This window comes from Anguilla rostrata, chromosome 5, assembly GCF_018555375.3.
Source record: "Anguilla rostrata isolate EN2019 chromosome 5, ASM1855537v3, whole genome shotgun sequence".
NCBI classification, from domain to species: Eukaryota; Metazoa; Chordata; class Actinopteri; order Anguilliformes; family Anguillidae; genus Anguilla; species Anguilla rostrata.
In genome coordinates, this window is record NC_057937.1 from 50,639,651 (window position 1) to 50,662,038 (window position 22,388).

The 22,388-nt window shown below is 41.9% G+C and overlaps 1 protein-coding gene across 4 annotated transcripts in view; it reads left to right on the forward strand.

The window, feature by feature from the left end:
- Nucleotides 1-21,731, forward strand: part of LOC135255582 (tumor protein p53-inducible protein 11-like) — a 44,026-nt gene extending 22,295 nt beyond the window's left edge. For all 4 annotated transcript variants that reach the window (XM_064336939.1, XM_064336941.1, XM_064336942.1 and 1 more), the window contains 6 exons: nt 1,487-1,647; nt 11,578-11,636; nt 11,890-11,938; nt 14,075-14,171; nt 16,075-16,176; nt 16,969-21,731. In XM_064336939.1, coding sequence (XP_064193009.1) covers nt 1,519-1,647; nt 11,578-11,636; nt 11,890-11,938; nt 14,075-14,171; nt 16,075-16,176; nt 16,969-17,102 — 570 coding nt within the window. In that variant the 5' untranslated portion in view covers nt 1,487-1,518 and the 3' untranslated portion in view covers nt 17,103-21,731. The remainder of the gene's footprint in view (nt 1-1,486; nt 1,648-11,577; nt 11,637-11,889; nt 11,939-14,074; nt 14,172-16,074; nt 16,177-16,968) is intronic.
- The last annotated feature ends 657 nt before the right edge of the window (nt 21,732-22,388 follow it).

The following is a 22,388-nucleotide window of genomic DNA, read 5'->3' on the forward strand; positions in this document are numbered from 1 at the left end:
TAAGGATATATATACTCACCTATATCCGTTTGGATAGCAGGATATTTACTGGAGCAAGTACCTTGCTCAACGGTACAACAGCACATGGCCCATCTGGGAATCTAACATACAAACTTAGAGTAGCAAACTCAGTTACCTAATTGTTGTGCTACACTGCCACCCAAGCATTTTAAAGTTCTTTTGAAGGCTGGAAGACTGATGTTTTTTTGAATATCTGAGCAGCTAACACACTGACAGCCACAATGCTGAGCTTCCGCTAGCTTTACTTCACCTTCCAGAATTCCTTCCTGGTGTTTATTACTGTGAATTACTCATGAGCGCATTATAAGCTGAATTTGAGCAGCCTTCGTTAGCCTGTCGCTGAAAAGGGAAAATCTATCTGTGTGGTCTATGCAGGCTGTATCCAGCTGTCTCTTGTACAGGTGAATGCAGAGGAGTGCTTAATGCATGTCAGCTCTGCCTGCCTGTCTCACTGCTGAACAATCGCTGTGCTATAGTCCAGTGACAGAGTGACAGTGTAGGAGATTACATCTGTAACAAAGCTTAAATTAGGCCTGATGTATCCTAGACCTGGCATGACTGACAGTGAACAGTCTCCCCGCTCTGTCTTCAGAGTATGAAATTAAATCCAGAAATGATATGCATCGTTGGAGAAGGGGGGAGAGTTGAGTGGCGGTGGCTGAGAACGCCGTTTTCAGTCATTTTCATGCTTCGTTGTTTCATTTCATATGACGCAAAACTAACTGTGCGCTCATTTTTTTCACCCTTAGATAGATGGCAGGTTCTATTTTTTACCTCCTGCTGCTTGGAGGGTGAGAGACCTGGGATCTGTTTACCTCTGAGTCACGGTGTCTGTCGCCGTTGTCTAGGGGATGAAGGGCCATGGCCGCCTGTAGGATACCTGTGAATCCAGGCTCTCTTGAAGCGATGCTGATGGTAATTCTCTTGGCTCGTGTCACAAACAATTTTCTAGCGGCCCTTGTGCATCCCAGGTAGACAAGACGCCCACTCTCTCCTGCGGGCATGTTTATCCGTGCCGCAGTTAGGCGCTCCACAATCACATGACCTTGACGCCTGTAATTACCTCCCTACCGAATCTCACCTTTTCTTTGAAGATTGTGCCATTCTCAATGCAAGGGACTCTGCTGGATAGAATGTGTTGTTTGGGGCTACCTGACAAAATGTGCTTCAAGATGACTGCAGTCCCTGTCAACTGGTTCTGTTTTTCAGTGACGTGTGTTCTCTATTTCAACAACAGTACGTCTCCTGAATCTGTGGTAGTGTGGTCTAGATGCTCGAATGTGCATGCTGGGGTTTTCCACTGATATCAGAATGAGCTCTGCAGACAAATACCAACCTTCGCTTTCTTACAGTGATGCAAGGTTTTAAGTCTTTGTCTTTCTAGTTGTCTCGCCCCCCTACTTCTCTCTCAGTCATGGCATGTTTTCAGTCTGTCTCTCTCTTTCTCTCTCTCTCACACCTACAGGCTGAGTGCGCTGCCCCCTCCCCCCTACAGGCATGGCTGCCAAACCACCCCCCCCACTCATGAAAAAGCACAGCCAGACTGACCTTGTGAGCCGACTCAAGACCCGCAAGATCCTGGGCGTGGGTGGTGAGGACGATGATGGGGAGGTGCACAGGTCAAAGGTCAGTGTTGTTCGGGACCCGTTATTATTACCTCCTTTCATCATTCCCCTTATACTCTCTCTATGGGCACCTCAAACAGAAACTAGCTCCAACCAGTCTTAAAACAAGACGAGCTATGAGTGTTACTGCCAAGTCTGCAGTTGAAGCAGGAAGTGAGCTGCACCTCTAAAAATAAAAAACAAAACCTGGCTACCGCTTGCAAGTGAAATAGCAGTAACGTTACTTTTACATTTACATTACATTACATTTGTTTGGCAGACGCTTTTATCCAAAGCGACGTACAAAAAGTGCATTTCATGGTCGTAGACAACTACTAAACACAGGTTCAGTTAGATACAATACTTATTTTGTACACCTATTTCTAGCCAAGAACACAGTTTAGTTCACACAGTGAACACTATTCAGACCTAACCTCTGCAAAGCCAACTAGGCAGAAGAATAAGCCTCAGCTACTTTTTCACATTATGCAGCATGATTGCAGACAATGGAAAGCAAAAGAATGTGAGCCATGACTCTTTCAATCAAATCTAGTTTATTGACCTTAAAATCACCTATTGAGGAGACTTGAGAGCATCCAATTTGCAACACCTTCAGACTATTTTGTGAAATACCAAATTTTGAGTTTGAGCCAATGAGGAGTCTCTGAAGTAATGTTCTGGTCTTTACTTCTGTTCTTTGTTTCACAATGCCTGATCAATACCAACGTGCTGTAGGTATATATATATATATATATATATATATATATAGCAAAACAGAGAAAGAGAGTAGGTGAGTGTGGGAGGTGGGTCATTGTAAGATCATTCAGCATCTGCAAGTTGTCATTCATAACTGCTCCCAATTACCCCATGATAGTTAGACACACTCAGAACCCAGTGTTATCTGGAATTATGATGGATTAAGATATTGTGTACAGGTCAATTGGGCTACAGAGGCAAATTTGTGTGCTAATGATCTGTTCCACTGTGGAGGCATGCTTCACACATGGAACCTTGCCTGCCAGTGATTCGCTGTTGATTTGTGGCCTTGGTTTGTGATTGGTCAAATCCTGCACAGTGCCAACAGATGTAATATGTGCAGAACCAATTGAAAGGCACCCCTCTTTATTCATCCCTGGCACCTCACTTTCTTCATCCTTCAATATGTCCAACTCTACCTCCTTTGAGACCCCCCACTCACTCCTGCTGTAGTAGGATGGTGAGTCTGGTTCTGCTTTGTGTCTGAATTCCCTGCCTTTTTTCTTCACTCTCTTCAGTGCCCTGCGAGCTATAGCTGGGCAATATGTATCAAAGCAACGCTATCAGAATTTAGAAATAACAAACTAAGAGGCCTCGCAGAGCTGCGTTATGCTGTTCTTATATTTGTAATGAATAAAATATTATTGGATGACTAGGCTAGACAAGAGATAAAAGACATGGCATCCACACAGGACTTGCTCATGTTGACTTACTAGAATATTCCATCTCAATTCCCTGGTATGGCAATTACTGCAGTGGTCCATGGCATATACGGAGACCAACCAAAGTAAACACAGACTTGGTTTAATAGAAAAGGCAGATATTTGATTGACATTTTCGGTGCTCCCGGCCTTACCTATATCTCATGAAACCCGCTGGTATTTACTGAACCGCTGCGTCTGAGGAATTCCTAAAAACCTCACATTTTCACAGTGTCTTCAGCTAACCACAGCATAATCAGTACCTCTCCGCTCTTCTCTGTTATCAGGAGCAGTGGGCACAGGTGGCTGGCTCCCGGTCCATGTCCAGTTCTTAAGAGCTCCTTGTGTTCAGCTCTCTTCAGATCTTTTCCCTTTCCACCATACATTTTAATGGGAGTGGGTCTGACATCCTGCTGAAAGGCAGCTGTTGAGTTTGAGATGGTAACTCCACACATTATCCTTGAGCCAGAGCCCACTGCTGAAGGGGGTTTCTCATCCCTTTTAATGTGGGACGCATACATTTTAGGCTTCGAGCAATTCCTGCCTAGAAAATCCCTCTGTGTCTTAATAAAATGTGTCTCTCAGTGAAAAGGGCCCTTCAACTGCTGGTAAACACTGATTACAGAGGGGCTCTGTGACCTGGGAGTATGCAGAAGGTAATGTCTGTTTCATTTCAGGGAACAGGGAGTGACAGAGAGCTCCGTGTTTTTGCCTTGTACAGTATTTGAATAAATTTACTAGAATCTATGGTGTGAGTGCATAATGTTCTCAGGAAGCAAGGAGCTGGGTATGAATGAAACATGAGCGACAGCTGTTATTAATCCCATGAACATATATTAGGCCCAACCAAAAAGTGACTCAACCCTGCCCCCCCCCCCCCCCCCCAAAATATTGTTTTGAGGGACTTTCCTAATGAGAGGTCTTATGAGCCCAGAAGCTAATGATTGGTCCATACTAGTCAGTTAAATGTTGGCACATGCATTGTATCATGCCCTCAAGATTCCCTTAATCTTAAAAAACATCAGACAGTGCAATGCAAAGTTACATTTGTGTATAGAGTACAGAATGTCTGCATTGATTTTGCATGTAAAATTGTAGGCTGTGTGCACGCATTAAAAGAATTCCCTTCATTTTTTTCCTCTTGGCCAGAGAAAACTACTGGCTCTTTCACCCACTGTCCATCCCAGCATTGAGGTCCAGTCAGATTGATGATGTTTATGTTAAATGTTAGATCAAGTGGGCAAAGTGGCATTTGTGCAACAAAACCCTGCAGGCCTGTTGGACCTGGAGTGACTATGTGGGACTGCTTTGCAATCTACTGCTCACTACAGAGTGGTACCAGGACTCTAGCTGACCAGGTGCTAACTTTGGTTAAGCTTTTTGTCTTTAATTCTCATTCTTCCGAAACATTTATATTCTTCAGTCCCAAACTCTTTTCTTTCTGAAAATTGTTCATGGCACCACTGTTTCATTCAGTCCAGACCACCATGATGTGTAAACTTCCTTCTTCTCTGACTCATTTCGTTCCCTTCCCCCTGGCTCAAACGTTGGTGATGAATGTATTTGTGCTGAATAACAGCTCTAGTGAAAAATGTCCCCCTTGAAGGACTTCTGGGGAATGGTGGGAAATAAGTGTGTTTCGTCCAATCATGTGGCCTCTGCTGCTAGTGCAGGATGGCCCGAAGTATGAGACTAAGTGCCAGCAGTCCTTTCTTTCTTTTTAAATGAATTTTTAACCATAATTTTTGTTTTTCTCCAAATTACTTTTGGAATAGTCAGTTGGATTTATAGGCCATCTCATCACAGCATTGGTTGACCATATAGTTTTCCAGCCCCATAAGCCGTCACTGAAAAGATACCATCGGTGTGCTATCAGATGTGGCCTGAAACCTTCCTCTTGGTGATAGCAGAGCCAATTATTCACCTACCTTCAGGACTACCAGACAGAGCCACACTCCTGTGCCAATGCTGTTTAAGCAGACATGATGCCTGTGTGTTGCTTCGCCTCGGAAAAAAACTACACAAGATTATGTGCATGTGTACACGGCAGTTGCAGATCCCCACAGGGTCAACGAAGACACACCCCCTAATGTGTGGTTCCAGAGGCACAGGCTAGTCAATGCCTCTGCAATCAGCCACCAAATACTGATTCAGCCTGTATCACAGCTGGAGTCAGACCTCTGCTACTAAACCACAGCTAGCCTTTTTCAGCTTGGCTTTCTGTTCTGTTCTGGTGGGTTTTTGTAAGTTTAGAGAATGGGTTCCTGGAAAAAAATCTGCAGATGTTCAGTCTGTGGGCAGCAGTGACGAGTTATTTTTTTTTACACATTTATTATATTAATTTCAGTAATATGCACATTTAGAGCACATTTGTAGTTTTGTTTTCTCCCTCTGGTTTTTCGTTGGACACCCTTGAGCTGCAATCATCTCTTAGCAACCGGTCTTTAGCTGCTGGTAATGTGGTTTGCACATGCATTTTCCCAATTAAGCATTTAGACCATGTGTTCAGGTTAAATATATTTACTACCGAATCTAAATTATCAGGAGGTCAGTCATTCACGGCACATTTTATCAAGAGGTTAATGCCTAACAGAAATGTGAATGAATTTAACACAATGTCTTTTTTTGATGAGCTACCAACAAATGCAGTAGTCCTATGTAAAGGCAATCCTCAAGCAGCAGCAGCAGTAGCAGCAGCAGCTGCTTTCACAAACAGCCCTTCAGTTATTTGGACACTCAGACAAATCCAATGAGTCTAACTCTTGTACTCAGCAGGCACTGGGATGTGAAATAGTGGGGTGCTCCACTGGAAGAGGCTGGCATTCGGGGATAGCAGTACGTGTAGTCCAGTATGTCTTATTGCAGCTTTCAGCCTTACCTGCTCAAACAAACTCCATGAGTAAAAATTGTTTTTTAAAATGCTCTAGCCCCCACTTCCCCTGCCAATGGCACTCACTCACCTGTTTATTTTGACTCACTAATGTTGTGGTTAATGTGGTGAGATTACCTGGGGAAATTTAAGTTACTGTTAATGTTCAGGTAAATCAGTAACGAGGGAAACGCACCATCAATGGCAGATGATGTTATTTTGAGAATGGAGATGACGTGTTTGAACGTGTAGAAAAACAACTGACTTTGGATTTCTCTCTGTGGATCCATAAACTGCTGAGCATTGTTGTCATTGATGTTGTCATTGCAATTTATTTTTTTGAAACATTTATTTTCCTTGCAGTGTTTCCTTATTTCGGACTAGCATACGAGCACATCCTTCTGGTTTCAGTGTGTTTTGAACTGTTCTCACAACACTGCAGGACTCGGAATAAATTGATCTATTAAGATCTGTAATTAATTTTCTTATTATGCTATTCTTTCATGCTGCTGCTAAAGTAGACTAATAAGAGCAGCCTGTGGCAGGGGTTGTGGCAGTGTCTGCTGCATAGCCAGTTTTACCAGCATAGTCACTGTGTCACTGTATTTAGTGATGGTGCTACTCCTGATTTATTTTTGTATTTCTTCTTTATTTTTCTGCATTTCTTAAAGACATGCATGTTAATTTTGTCTCTTAAAAAAATACTTTGCCCGCTTCAAATGGTTGCTTTTTGAAGCAGCCACTTAAGTTTGCTTGCATTGCGTAATGGCAAAAGAGTCATCTAGTTTTACCGGTGTATTACACATTTACAAGTGTATTAAACATTTGCTAGTGTATTAAACGTTTTTTTCTACAAGTGCCATTCATTTAGAGTTTCTACTTCTGCCCGAGTTGCATGCAGTGAGAAAAAATAAAATGGGCAAATGGTAAAACACAGTAATACATTTTTTAAAAATGACAAACAACACAGGATATGAAGATTTTAAATCAATTAAAAGTTGATTTGGATAAATCATTAAAAATTAGAAGAAACCTGTGCTTAGATGGGATGGGGGCTGTCTGATTTGTTTGGGTAGGGCATTTTCCAATTTAGATTCTTAAAAACAATGTAAAGCCTGCCCACTTCTCTCATACTGTGTCAATCAAACATCAAGAAAAACAGCCATCTGTAAATCTAAGGGAACAGTGGAGCTGGTATCATACATTTCAAAAATCATTTTTCTGTTATTAACTCTACAAGGACATTTGTGAGAATATGGCCATTATAGTAATCATTGGAATCTTTTCATTCAAATGTAATTGAAAAATAATGGAAGAATAATAATTGATCTTAATTGGAAACATTAATAATAATTATGTAGATCAATATTGATAGAAATTGCTGTGTGTGCTATATTTGCAGTGCTTTGATATTTACAGTAGTTTGGAGTTTTTTTAGTTTGTATTTATAGTGAGAATCGGTGAATAGAGAGACATTGCTTATCTGAGAAGCTTTACAGATTGTTCCTTTCTGATAAAAGGTTTCTTTGGTTTCTTTTGTTTTTTTTTTTCTTCTAGGGAGAGACAGAAAAATGAAAAGATATGAAATATGCATAGGTAAAGATTGTGCTATAGATGGTGACCTAGGAAATACAGAGATGAAGAAATGCAAAGAGAAAGATTGAAAGCTGTGTGACGGTGGAAGCTGAAATAATTGTGATGATAGAGGACAGATTCTTTCAAAAGGAAGCCATGTACAGCATGGGGTGATGGGTGACAGCTTTTGTCGTGAAGATTATGAAATCTTCCTCTTTGAAGAAATGTGAGGAATATGAAGATTTGATAAAGCAGATTCCATAGAGCTGTACATTTCTGAAGTAAAGACTTGACCATATGGGTTTTTGTATGGAGGAACAGAAAGAGTAGAAAAATCTAAAAAATTATGGATTTGTCATGTGTTTTCACCTACGCTTTTCAATAAAACATACTGCCAACTGGATTACTGTGTTGTGTATGTATAGGTTTTGCACGCTGAAGTAAGTTTGTGGATATACTGAAAATAGGTGGGGCCCAAAGTAGATGGGGGGGGGGGGGGCATTGAAAGGAGTCTACTGAAGAGGTTTAAGTCCTTCAGTTTGAGCAGCACAGGAGCTGGAGCTCATCACTGAATTCAGGTTGCACCTGCAATTTTCCCATCATTAAGGGGAACATCTTCAGCAAAAAGAGGACCGTAAAAGCAGTTGGTTTCTGTCCGAATGGCTTACAATATCTGAATGTGTGTTCAGTAAAATATTTGGAGAGAATGGTGTTTTCTCCCAGTATTGCAAAGAAAAAGCTGTCTGTCTAATTTCTTACAGGTGTAGGGTCACCAGATTTCAAAATGGAAACAATCTCAGATCGCCTTCTGTGGAAGAGGAAGACGTGCTTTTGGGGGAAATCATTGAGATGAGGGAAGAGAGCCAGACAGGGGTCAGCCTTTGTGACCATCATAATCAAGACTCTGTATGCCTGTGGTGTTATGGCTTTTTAGAGAAATAATCGAGTCTGAAACAGGATGCAGCTTGGGCACTGACGGGGATTATTAAACAGATCTGCATTTTGTGGATAAGGTATTGCAGTAGCTGGAAGGTAAAGGGGGCCGGTTTACAAAGTATGTGTTAAAAACATGTGTAGCAGATTGTTGTTCACTGAAAATAACTGAAATAATTATGTATTACAATAGCTGAATTCTGAACCTCAGACTGGGAAGTCACACGGTCAACAGTCGTAAATATTTCATGTAGAACTTAATGGTTTTATGCCCGCTTAGGAAACGGTTATTAGAACTGAGCACTGTGACAGTGTTGCTGGAGAACCCGGAATTTCAGCGCTTGAAGATCAATCGCATTCTAGCATTCACCACTGAGAAGTGCATTTAACAGTAGCAACCAGAGGAGGCTGAAGACTATATGGCTAGTGTATCACCATTAGCTCTTATAGTGTGTTCTTACCATGTGCAATGCACTTTTGCAAGTCGCTTAGCATAAAAGCACCAATTCCCAATGGTTACTACTTTTATTCCTAATTTGTATACAGTATTAAATTCATGAATTGAATACAACAGTGCAGCCATGTTTTTAAGAGCACAGTTAAATTCAATAATTAAAAAAATCAAGTCAGTGCATTTAGATTTTTTCACTAAGAAATAAAAAACTAATACTGGCCTGATAAATGTCAATTACAAAAATGTTTATCATGTTTTGTGCTTCTATGGTTATTGTATTGTTGTTAATTAGCATCAAACTTCACAGCTTGAGTAAAACAAAAAATATATATATACATTTATTTATATATTATCAACATTATAACACCACCATTTGCTCAAATGAAGGACTTGATTACTTAATGGGTCTGCAGATGTCTGACATACACCTACAGTGTACATGTCTGATAATCAACCTGTGTTTTGTTGCCATTTTTGCAATTTATTAGAGAAAATTATAGAAATAATTGCAAATTCATTTTCCTGTGGTGGTCATATTGTTTAATGGAAACTCAAGATTTGCATCATTGAAAAGAAACGTTTAGAAAAACAAACCAGCAAGTTGTTTGTATATACCTCAAGTTTTTGCAGGAGAACAAATGGTGTAGTTTTGTTGGCTCATGACATCCTTTATCATAATGAAACGTTGAGTACATTTTTTAAATATGTAGTGCTTTATGTGTGTATTTAGATTTACACTGAGATTTGCGACAGTTCTCACTCACTTTTGGCTTAAATTGCCTGTTGCACCTTAATAACATACATTAATTGGCTTTCTGTGGCCATACTGTTTTGTTGTAACTCCATATTTCGGGAATGTGGTGGAAAGACAAAATTGGTAGACTGACAAAAAATGTTCCAACGTGAGGAGATGTACATGCGTACTGAGCTTCATGACCCTTTACGATTTACAATATGATTGTTATGAGCTTAAAAAATCAAAACAAGCGAAGCAATGCTGTACGGCCACCATGAAAGCCAGGCCATGCTGTGTACTTGCATTACCATTAAAGCTCTCCACAGACCTGCCATGTGTGATGAGGGCAACTGTGCTCCTAAGGTGCTTCGCCTCCTAATAATAAGATGGCTACTTGTAGCGATTAGCGGTGGCGAGCACATGCACTGGCCTTGGAGAGTCAGAAAACACGTGTGTTCTGTTAAACACACTGCGGGATTATTCTGTAATTAAATGTTAATTTTGGTGGTTTTTATTCAATATTCTGCACATTTGAAATTCAATATGCCCTGAAGCAGGTCCACTTAATCTGTGCATCAAGAGCTGCAGTGCACGGAGCTGAGTAATTGAAATCCATTAAAAGCCAAACCGACATCAATCGCAAACCCTTTGAGGCTAAAGCTTCTATGTGTTGCTTGTCAGTTAAATTTTACAAGCCATCCCTGATATTCGAGCGGAGTTAGAAAACTGTTTAAATTCTCTTTTTGTACATTATTATAACTCAAAACATGTCATTAAATGTAACTTTAATTACAACACTGGCATTTCCCTTTAATTGTTTTTGTTTTGATTCTGCTATGTTACGACACAAAGAGGAGCTTCACTTGTCTTTTTCGATAATCCGATACCTTAAATCGATTGGTTAAAATGGCATTATTCTCCAGTCACATGTGATTCTTCATTAATAAGTTGCATAGCTTTATCAGAGCTGCATTGCATTGTTGCTACTGAATCAACTAGGCAAGCTACAAATGTGTGGGTTCTTATTTTATACATGGTTTTTATTGTAATTTTATGTGTTTATTTTTATTGACTCGTGGACTCTTGTTGTTACTTTTGGGGATACTATTAAGGTATCCAGGGATTCTAACACTTACACAAATCAGTGTTCCTCTGGGTATAGTCATCTCTTAATCCAGCCTGAAGACACCCACAAGTGTGAATCCATCAGGTCTGAGTTGACTGTGAGCTGCCAACAGATTTTTTTTTAAACAAGGGTAATGGTCTTCCTCATCCAATTACAGTTTGAGGTTAAATATAGTCTTCTATTAATAAATCCTGAAAGACTAAATTAATTGAGTTCCTGCCACCTGCTTAATCTCCATCTGTGATTGCTCCAAGTTAAAAATGAACTTGTTCTAATTAAAAAACTTCTTGGTGATTCTCTTCCCATTACTGTGTTTAACACCCTCAACTCTATTATAGCACTCCAAGCCATATAATTGAAGTTTGCGACACGCCCCAAAGTCTGCCTAATCACGCCAGTGCTGACTGTGGCAGGCAGCCTTGTAAGATGGCACATAATTGGCTGTGGTATCATCCAGGGCACCTGAGGTCTGTTTGCACCAGCTGCGCTTGGAGTTATCTCCCCAGGTGCAGTGGCTGCACAGCTCAGCCAGTTGACTGCACGGTGATAAGGGACAGAGGCTGTCAGCGTGTCTGCATCTTGCACGCTGACAGGGGACGTTTCAGTGATGAATTGACCTGAGGAATGTGATTGGGCCTTCCAACTTTGAGGATTTGAAAAAATCAGGGAGAAAGAGTGGCCGAAAAAAAATAGCTGAATGTGCTAGTATATTCATACAATCTAAGAGTGACCGCCAGAAGCAAGTCTTGGCCCCGTTTAAAGTAACTCTTTGAAGTAACTCTTCCTTTTTCCCCCTCTGCAGATAAGCCAAATGCTTGGGAATGAAATGAAATTTGCCGGGCGAGAGCCCTTAGGGCTGAGGTAAGAGGCACTTCAGCACCTGTGGTTTCTGTGGAGGGATGAGGAGCCTTTCCGAAGTGCCCCAGTGTGTGTTTGTCATGGGGGTGAGATGGGGTCAGAGCATTGTATTGCGTGGTCTCATTAGAGACTGCACAGTAACTGAAAACTGTATGGGAGATGTTGTGCTTATTCCTCTGTGTTTAGGAGTATGTGCTCATTGCAGGTGTGACCATTGGTTTGCTCTACTGATGCCCTGAACTGTGTCTTGTTACAGGGGATGGATCCTAATTTCTGCGGTGATGTTCACAATTATGGCTTTAATGGTACGTAGCCCAGGCACAGTAACAAAAACAAGAAACGTGACAGTGGGTCATTCAGCCCACCTTAAGCTTTTCACATTTTTGTGAATCTCTGTACGTAACTTTACCCAACCATTTTACTATGCATCCATTTAGCCAATTCTGATTTGAATCAAATCCCAGCAGAGCCCTGATGTTTAAGGTCTGTGTTGGGATTTTGAATGTTCTGGTATCTAAGACAAGAGGAGGAAGATTTGTGAACTTTTATACTGTAAGTCATTTTTTATAAAGTGAACAGATGTTAATTTATCAGAGGCACATCATAGCTTTTAAACTATGCCAAGGAGCTCCAGTTGAACAATGTTTATTTAAGCATGTGCCACTTGAGCTTTAACCTGCGTTCTTAAGCCATACCCATATTTTCTGCAATATATATGTTTATATATTTGGTATACAAATATGCTTTTGAGTCCTTTGAAACATTGCATGAGTCCCTTCTAGCCCCTTCACTCCTCCCTTTGTGATGTAATGTTCGTCCGTTTTGAGCCTAATCTTTCTCCACTGCCCCCTTCTTTCCAGTCTAGTTTCGCAGCACTGTCCACATTATTTTCCAGTAACTCTAGAGCTGGGCTGTCCAAACTTGTTCCTGGAGATCTACCGTCCCGTAGGTTTTCTTTTCAACCCTAATTTCATACACCTGGTTCTACTAATTAGCAGCTCAACAAGATTTCCCGCTGTTGAACGAGGCATGCTTTGTCAGGCTTGGAGTGAAACCCGGCAGGATGGTGGATCTCCAGGAACAGGGCTGGGCCAGTCCCGCTCTGGAGAGTCACCTACAGTGATTAGCACAGAGCTGTGCGCATCCACGCGCTGCTCTGCCGGCACTTTTAAACACGTCTGATTATGGGCCCATTTTGGCTGAGTGCGGTGATCCCCCCCAGTGGAGCGGAGCGGGGGCCGGTGTAGAGGATTAGCCGTCACCTCGGCAGACAGCCCATCACCGCACGGCACGCTTGCTCTGCGGGGCTAATTGGCTCAGGCGTCCAATCCAGCCGGGCCCGGTGTGACGAGGGAGTGAGGGGGAGGATGTGCTTGGAGGGACTGAGACGGGCTCAGGCTCAGGCCGTGCAGGCAGCTTAGGCTTAGACTGCACTCGGTCTGTAGACTGCCCCTCTGCCCCGTGGTCTTTAGAGAAGTCTTCAGGAAGCACTTGGCTGTGCCAGTCTTAGAGCAGCATTCTTTCTTTCCTCCTGTGAATTCCTTTCCTCTCTCCGTTTTCAGCGAGCCTGATTTTAACAAAAAAAAGTATGTATGAAGAGAACAGTTTCCCTGCAGGGGTGGTAAAGCATTCGCTCATTTTAACTTGTCTAATTAGTCTGAAAATTAGAAGCAGCAAAACTTTAAGTGAATGGCATGCACTGGGTATAAATGATAAAATGTATGTGTGCTTCCATGGCTTGCCAGAGAATGAGAATTTGGATAAATAAATAGTTTAAAAATTAAATAACTAGATGAAAAATAGATTCAATTAAAAATAAATAAATAAGCTCATGTTGAAACTAAGTGTAAACATGTTGTGTGCCCCTTTTGTGCGTACTTTTCACTGATTACCCCCCTAGCACCCCTCTTTCAGAGAGCGCCATTCACCCAGTTAGGCACACGCAGCTCGCATGTAACTTAGGAGCACAGTGCATGCACGTCGGGGTTTAAGAGCTGCGGTTGTTGCCGGTTCAAATCCCAGGTGAGAACTTTGCCCTTGTGCCCTTGAGAAAAGAGTACATGGCCTGGAACATATCCAGCTCTATGAGTAACAGGATAATGTTTAATCCGTCCGATTTGGATGAAGGGTGGCTACAAAGGAAATGAATATGGGGTTGTGTTGTAATACACGAGGGGTTAGTGGCCTACATGCAGTGCAGACCTGTGTACTGATGTTATGTTCGGTGGAGGGCAACCACACTTTGCTGGGTTTTCATTAAGTTGTTATCCTGTGGCGGTCGCGGTGGGCTTGACAAAGTCTCACCTCACCTTTTAGTTTCCTGTCAGCAGTCATCAAACAAACATGTCAGTTCGGTGTGGATCTGGCGAGTCTGTGGTGTAAACTCACTGGCAGCCGCGCCGGCGATGGTGTGACCGTGTCTGTCGCTCCCTCTCTTGCAGGCTCTGGTGTTCCCAAACCAGATCTATGAGATCGTGTTCGATGATCATCTCTCCACCACACGAGTCACCGTCCGACTCTATGGAGGAGCTCTGCTCAGTAAGTGTCATCATTCATCTTTTTCACTTCAGCTTCTTGTAAATATGACTAGTATAAATAGTAGTTATTGTTACTATTATTAATTTATTAAATGTCATCATCATCATTATAATGATAAAGAAAATTGTATTTGCACATTTTATTGAAACAGTTCCAGCACAATTTTCTGAAGTAATATGAAAACAAAATAAAAATTTTGCCAGCCTCATACACACCTACACACACACAAATGAATGTATAGGAATCGACCAAATAAGTAGGATCCTTAAAACAAAAGAAATGGAATTCCATCTGCTGACAGACATCTGCTGAGTCAAATTGCATATGCAGAAGCTCCTCCTTCACTTCCTGGTCTATAGTCCAATTGCATCAAACTCCTGTTACAGAGAGCAGTGGGGTTGCTTTAGACATTAATATTTAACAGTGCGGTTTAATATTTAATCATCCGATTGGTGTTGTTCTTTCAGACCTCCAAAGGCACTGAAGCTAACTGGGTTCAGTGATGAAGCGGGCAGTTTGGCTGACAGATCAGGGTCATTGCTGGGCAGAGTTATAAACGGACCTGTGATTGTGTTTAGACCGGCACCACGGGAGGGTCCAGCTATTAAAGTCTGATTGGGCCACCAGATGCGAGGAGAGCTCCTCCAGTTTCTCGACACCACGCCTACACTACGTCCCTTTTTTAATTGTGCATTAAAGCCGACTCTGTGTGACTTCCAGCCAAGGCACTGATTGTGGTACTGTTAGTGGGCACACTGTGGGGATTATTCCTACTGTCTGATTTCTACTTTCTGCAGTGGGGAAGGGTGTTGGACATGTTATTTGAGGACACAGGCGGTTAATATAACAGCCTCCTTGTGGAGCAGTGAAGCCTTCAGAGGTGTTGCCTGGCAGTGGTCCACAACGGCACCACTCAACCCGCCAGGGATGAGAAACCGCGGAAGCAGATGAGTTTGCGGAAGTGTGAAATTGTGAAGCGCACGGGGTCCGTCTCCCATATGAGACCTTCCCATTTGCTCGTGATTTCTGAAAGACTGTGAAGTTAAAAAATAAAAAAAAAGATTCCACTGCTACTGATTTCAAGCTCTTGGCGTGGAGCTGCATTGATTGTCTTCACCAGATGTCACTGTGGCTGTTCAGTAGGGATCATTACTCTAGACACAGCCAGACAGCCTCCACCATCTCATGTTGCTCCTCCAGGGGCTGTAACCAAGATCAGTTCTTTGGCAGTGGATGTCCTGTACTATCATAATGCACAGGAGACTCCTTCTACCAACCGGGACCTCCTATTGTTAGGGAAGCAGAGAGGATGCGAGGAACACAGGAGCTGACCATCTGGTCGGTCTTTAGAATCTGTGGTGGTAGGTGGCGCGCGCACGAGGCCCACCTCCTTACCAAGCGTCATGCTGAGCTCCCGCAGAGATGCCAGGTGTGAGATGGTCTCCGTTTGGGTGATGACCTCTTTAATCAACGGCCAAGAGGGTGGTGGTAAGACGGAGGAGAGGGAAGATTAGTTTTCCGGCAGATGGCACACGGTGGGGGCATGAGGGTGAGGAGTGAGTGCGTGTGCGTGTACGTGCCTGTAAATAAATATATATGTGTACATTCAGCTCCCCAGCCGGCACGACCCCTGCTGAACTGGATAGGTAGTGCTGCTGGACATGCTGAGGGGAAGGTCGGCCGGTTGATGAAGTTGACTGTGGTTTTTCAGTGTGAAGGAAGAGGACTGGAATGAAATGAGACTGGAATGCCCTCTGGTCTTCTTTATTCCACTGTGTTCAGTGAAATATGAAACCGTGAACAGCGGTTACTACTGTTTTCACTGCTATTGCTGATAGTGCTCAGCACTTTTATGGCTGATTATTACTGATTCTTAGATGTGAGTGTTTGCTCCTGTCCACAGGTATTTCTCTCATCATGTGGAATGGCCTGTACACTGCTGAGAAAGTCATCATTCAGTGGACCCTGCTCACTGAGGCCTGCTACTATGGAGTGCAGTTTTTAGGTGAGCTTCAGGACTCCTCTACAGCAAGCAGAATCATATCTCCCCCTTTTTATTGTTAGAAATGTGAGGCCTGCCATTTCACTTTAGAAATGCGAGGCCTGCCATTTCACTTTTATCATTTACATTTCACTGTTCTTACAGTGGCAGCAGTTACCATACTGTGGGTAAAGATCCACTGATGGGTCATGGGAGGAGTTGAGATTCATGAATAATAGCTTACTACATTATACACTTTCCTTTTTACATTTACTCTGGTCGTATTAATCATTGAACGTTACAAGCGCTGAATTATTTAGTGTACATTCAGTTGTTTTGGAATATACATACACACACTATAATACCATATTTCATAACATGTCAGGCTATGCTTTAGTAAGCTGGTTTACAGTTCATATTTTTTCTTCATAGAGCGGGGTCTGGTTCAGAAGGTTTGCTAATCACTCGTCTTAGTAATTCCCAGTGCAAAGCTGCCTCCTGCAGTCATTTTGCAGAAGTACACAGCCCTCTGGTGGTTGTTAGCTGTAAGTGCAGCTGAAAGACAACAATGGACTCCCATCAATGTTGTCACAATGCACTGTTATGATAGATGAGGCCAAAGGATGGCAGCACATCTCTGTACTTAATGAATTGTTTGTATATGTCCCTGTAGTATATATATGAGTGCATAATACATATGCAGTTGGTTGAAATCAACCAACCCACGCATATAATTGATGTTCCCCTGAGAGTATAGTACATTTATATGTGTATTAGTCTTTCATAAATTTTACTTCCTGTGTGTGTCATTGGCAGTGATGTCCATCATCCTCGTGGAGCTTGGCTCAGTGTCCAGTGCTGCCATCCTCCTCCTCCTCAGTCAAGTGTTCTTCCTCATTATCACCCTCATCTACTACTACCATCTGGGACGTCGCCCCAAGAAGATCTGAGAAACTCAAGGTGCATTATGGGAGAGGTTGGTGGGTGGGGCTAGCATGAGTGTTAAGTAGCAGCGGAGAATGGGACAGGGTAGTGTTCTGTAAAATGGCCAGCACCCTGCCCACCTCCACATAGACCCACCCTCCACCCTTAGGGACCAATTAAAATCCCCTCTGTTTAAATATAAGACCTCCTTCTTTCTGTTGGGGCCACAGGGTTGGTTCCCACTGCCATCAACCTGGTACCGGGCAGATATCAATGAAAGCTGTTCTCTTTGCATGTATAGTTTCTTTGCATTCTCATTAGTTTTTGCACAGCATGCATAGGGAGTGTCTCTTTGTGGAGCTGAACAACAGAATGATATGTACAAAGATGATACATGTGCCTCTGTCCAGCAGTGTTTTTATTCCATACGTTGTTCATCTAGCTAAATCTGTCTGCGCTGATGTGGAGTGTGTGAGCAAAATGGAAAAAGTAGTATCTTGCACTTTGTCATAGACATTTAGAGTTCAATACTGATGCTGCAGCCAGCTAGGCAAAAGCTTATAGCTGACTAGATGGTCAGCTGTATAATTCTTGTTTGATATACTCCAGCTGTCTGGCATTCATTGACTAATATAGTTTTGCACCATAGGGTAGACATAGTTCATGCTAGTTTGTGAAAGAGATTTTTTTGTTTATTTGTTTCCGTGTGCAACATACTGTTGTCAGCTGTCTGTTTAGTTGTCCAGATAGCTTGCCAAACTTTCTCAATCTTTGCTACAGTCAAAACTCAATTAGCCCCCTTTATATGATGGCATTCAGACTAGAGCACAGCAGTGTAATTTAAGGGCCCGGGACCCAGGAACCAGTGTCTTGAATCCAGAACTTCTCACTGACACAGTCTGGTTTCATGCCAGGTCTGTACAGTTTGACTGATCAAGGTCAAAACACTGGGACTGTGAACTAGACAAGGTCACTCCAGGTCAGTTCTGTTTATTTTTTCCTGTGTGAAAGCTGCTTTTACTCGCTGTAAATTCAAAACTTTGTACCACGTGTTGACAACATTTTGATCCTCAGCTGTTTGGATATGTAATACAAAATGTATTTATTTGTTAATTAATAGGACCTTTTCATTTCCTGCTGTAAGTATGATATTTGGGTACTTGTTCTTTAATGCAGGTCTCCATATATCCCTAAGAATTCAGTTCAGTTTTTAAGTGAAGTGTTAATTCAGCATTCTGTACATTCATTACTGTCATTGTGGCTCTGAATATAACTAATGAGAGCACAGAGCAGGACCAGGATGTTTTATATTATGTACATGTGTCTTATAAAATGTTCAGTATTCAGCACTGCTGCAGAGTAGTGTTGCATTCATTGTATAATTTCTGCCTTTAGTTTCTGTACGCTGTAGAAGCAAGGACCGATAATTTTTTTTTCTTCCTGTTTGATGGTGTTGGTTTATTTTCCATGCCTGTGTAATGAACTGAAGCACTTGTCAAAATTATATATCTGTAGGGATCTTGAAATAACCTGCTGCTATATATCTTTGAACTGGGTTCAATGCATAATGAAGCAAGTCAGCCAACTCATGTGAAAATCTCTCCCTAAAACACGTTTCTTTAAAAGTTGAGAATGCCAAAACAGCCAACCTGTATACTTTTACATAGACTGAGTAGAGTATGCTCAGTTAAAATAATGACTGAGAAAGGCCAGTGAGTCAGACAGTATTCAGACGGAAATCAATCTGCTGTAACCTGAGGCCTTTGGGAGCTGTAGGAGTGGGTACTTCAGATATCAGATGACAACAAGAAAGTCTGAGAAACTCATGACACATTATGGGCGAGGTTTTTAGTGCGTGTGGTGGTATGGGCGTTGTGTAGCAGTGCATATAAAGACATGGTAGTGTTCTGTTGAATGGCCAGCATTCTGCCCACCTCCACATAGACCCACCCCCCATCCTTAGAGACCCGTTCAAATCCCTTCAATTTTAATAAGATCCCCTCCGCTCTGTTGGGGCTACAAGTAGGTAACCACAGGGTTGGTCTGCTAACGTGTCTTCGAAATTGTTGAACGAGCACAAAGCCATGTTCACCTTGAGCCTTGATGATTATTTGCGTCTGGGAAGATCTCACCAGGAAGCAGAAATGTTTTCACTGAAGCGGCTTGATGTTTTAGACTCTGTTCTAACTAATTATAACCCTCAAATGCTCTTGAGATAGGGACTGGAATTGCATGCTTCCCTGGCTGAAGCGTTCCCTCATTTGTTTGTGTGTGTCTATAGTTAGATGCAACTTCAGTAGCATGGTTTGAGGCACAGAAACTGACAGAAGATGATCCTTAATGTTTTATTTTAACTTTATAAGCACAGAGTTTGTCGGGTGTAGCACAATGAACTATACTGTTTTATTCACTATGGTACAGTATTGCAGTCACATAAATGTGTTAATGTAGCAGATATTAAAATCTCAACATATCCTTAGTCTTGCCTTAATTTTAAAGAAGCAACAACTTAAAGCTAACTCTGTTCTTGTACATACTGTATGAATGTAAATAGTGTTTAGCCATTGGTGCTTGCTGAGATTTTTTGACAGGCACAGAGAAAATCTGGTTCTCATTTGTTTGACTGCAAATTGAGGTACTTTCTCTAGAATGTCTATGATCGGTCTCCCCTGTAGTATCCCTTCATTTTTTTTTCATTTTTAAAATTGAAAATCTGGTCTTTTTGTTTTATTTGGTGACGGGATGTGTTTTGTGTCCCTCAAGGTTAGAATAGTAGAATTGGTGGCATGTTCTACTGTAAGCATTAATTAGTAACATATCTCTTTGAGTGTAACTTTAACCACCAAAAGATGATGTACAAGAGGAAAAAAATGATTTATTGTTTGTTTGCTAAATGCTACACACACTACCTTGCCTGAGACCTTTTCTTTGTGTATACAGAGGAGTTAAGTGCATTAGGGTATTGTGTCTATGGGAGTGACTCATTTGTCTTCTTTGCTGGTATGGAGTAGTTAGAAATTTATCAGTCTTGATGAGAGAGGGGATGAATTTTGTACAAGTCCACTTATCCCAGATCCAGCCTTCAGAGACAAAAGGCATATTATGCATCCAACCACCCCCAAGCTACAAGTACCCCACTTAATCTGAGTGAAGGTTTAGGCTACAAGTGCACCATTCAGTCTGAGTGAAGGTTAAAGCCTGACGTGAGAACTGAAGGACCGTGGGAGGGAAAAAAAGGAGCCACTTTATCACAAGTGTGTGGTGAGTCTGTTCCCGCGTGTTCATATCGTCTCAATGTCAGGAGGCGGCCTTGCTGCTACAGACCTGTGTTAAGGACATTGTTTATAACAGCAGTCGTGGAGGAAGCTGGCTCTGCTCTTGGGGAAGGTGGAAAGCTGGTCTGCAGGCCACCTTGAGGTTCACGATCTCAGGCTCTGTGTGGAGTTTAGGCCAGCGTGTCAGGCAGCAGCGGAGTCATCCGCTAACCGCCAAGATGTCTGGAGTCTCTATAATACGGGTGGCTGGTTAAATGACTACGTTCAGCAGCTGCTTTGGAAGGAGGAGTGGAAAGCAGTGTGGTGCCATAGTTATTTTGGCTCACTAGATCTGCAGATGTTCTGGTTTGTACAACAACCACCCTCGTTGTGAATGTGACATTCAGGGCTTGTGGGGCTTTTTATGATTTTGTGCCCCAGCCTGCTTTACACGTCCCAGAAGCTTTAATTTTACAGTTGCTTTGTTTTTGGGTGCAACAAATTATTAATTAAGTAAATAAATAAATAAATGTTTGGAGCTGGGACAGAGGGTAGTTTGGTCTAAACAAATAAAAAAAAGTCTGTTTAAAACCATTCCTTACATTTAATCTAAAAAAGCATCTTTACTCATTGGACACAGGTGTCAGACTCCAGTCCTGGAGGGCCATAGTGTCTGCTGGTAATCAGGGTGTTCTCAGGACTAGTGGTTCCAATCATTGATTGGCTAAAGAATCCAAACATCTTGTTCTCGTGGCCTTAATTGGCAGCTGATTGAAAGAAAACTACAAAAACCCCAGACACTGTGGGCCCCCTGGGAATTTCGTTTGACACTCCATCATAGGATTAACAGATACGATGTACATAGTGTTAAATTACATTACATTTCAGGAGTAAAGAGATTAGCCGTTTCTCCACTGTGCTGCTGTAAGTTTAGCTAGCCATCCTTTCTCTATTAATGTCTGGCTTTCTGCTTCGCAAAAGCCATACTGTAATGTTCTGATAATGTTGGCTAGAATTTTATTGCAATATGAAGAGGCTGCTGATGGGATTACTCAGCATGTTGTGAGAATGTTATGTGATAGCGGGCTCAGAGCATGTCATACAGGCACAAATGGTAGAATGTCTAGAGGGGAAAAAAACTTTCAACCCAGCTGTTCAGCTGTGTATGGCCAAAATGTTTTTGTGTAAATGCTGTAATGATTAAACTGCTGTTGGTTTGTTCTAAATGTATCTGTATATTTATTGTACTTGAAAGGGGAATGGCTGTTGTAAATTTGCATTGTTTTGCTTTGCTTTGGAGACAGAAAATATTGAATGACATATTGTACCAACTTACCAACTTTTGAAAAGACCCATTGGGACATTGTGTATGTATTCTGATGATTAAAAATACTCTTTTTTGGAAGCTTCCTTGTCTTTCTTACATCATGTGGAAGGTGTGCATTAACACTAATAAACCTGCTCCCAAGATTATTGTAGTAGTGTAGTATTGTAGAATGAGGCAATTTTGTAACCAAGGTTTCTTGAGAGAGAATGATCTATGAAAAAATGACCTGCAATGCTGAACAGTGGCCTACAGAGGGCAGAGAATGCTACTGTCTTTTCATGAAAGAAGGTGCCTGTTCAATTTCATGGGACTGTAAACACTCTGTGGAGGGGCAATGATGTAATCTAACTTTTGTGGGCAAAATGGCCTTTTGCCAGCCACTTTGGTACCTGTGACTCTTTGCTTGACTAAAATAAGCTCTTGGCTATAGAGAAACTGGGCAAATGTATTATTTGTTTTCCATCTGACTGGAAGGTATGCTCTACTCAGACTCTCTGTCCAATCACAATGACACAAATAAGAGCTCTGGCCAATCAATCACAGGAAAATAAATAATGAGTTGCCAGAGAAAAGTGCACACTGCTGGAGCAGAGACAGAGAGCGAGAGTCATGGTGGGTTCACACAGGAAAACAGTTTGTGGGGTCAGGGGTTCAGGTACAGTGCGGGAATGTACCCCACAGTTACATTACAAACAACTCCCAACTCCCCTTCAGCACTAAATGCTGATCTC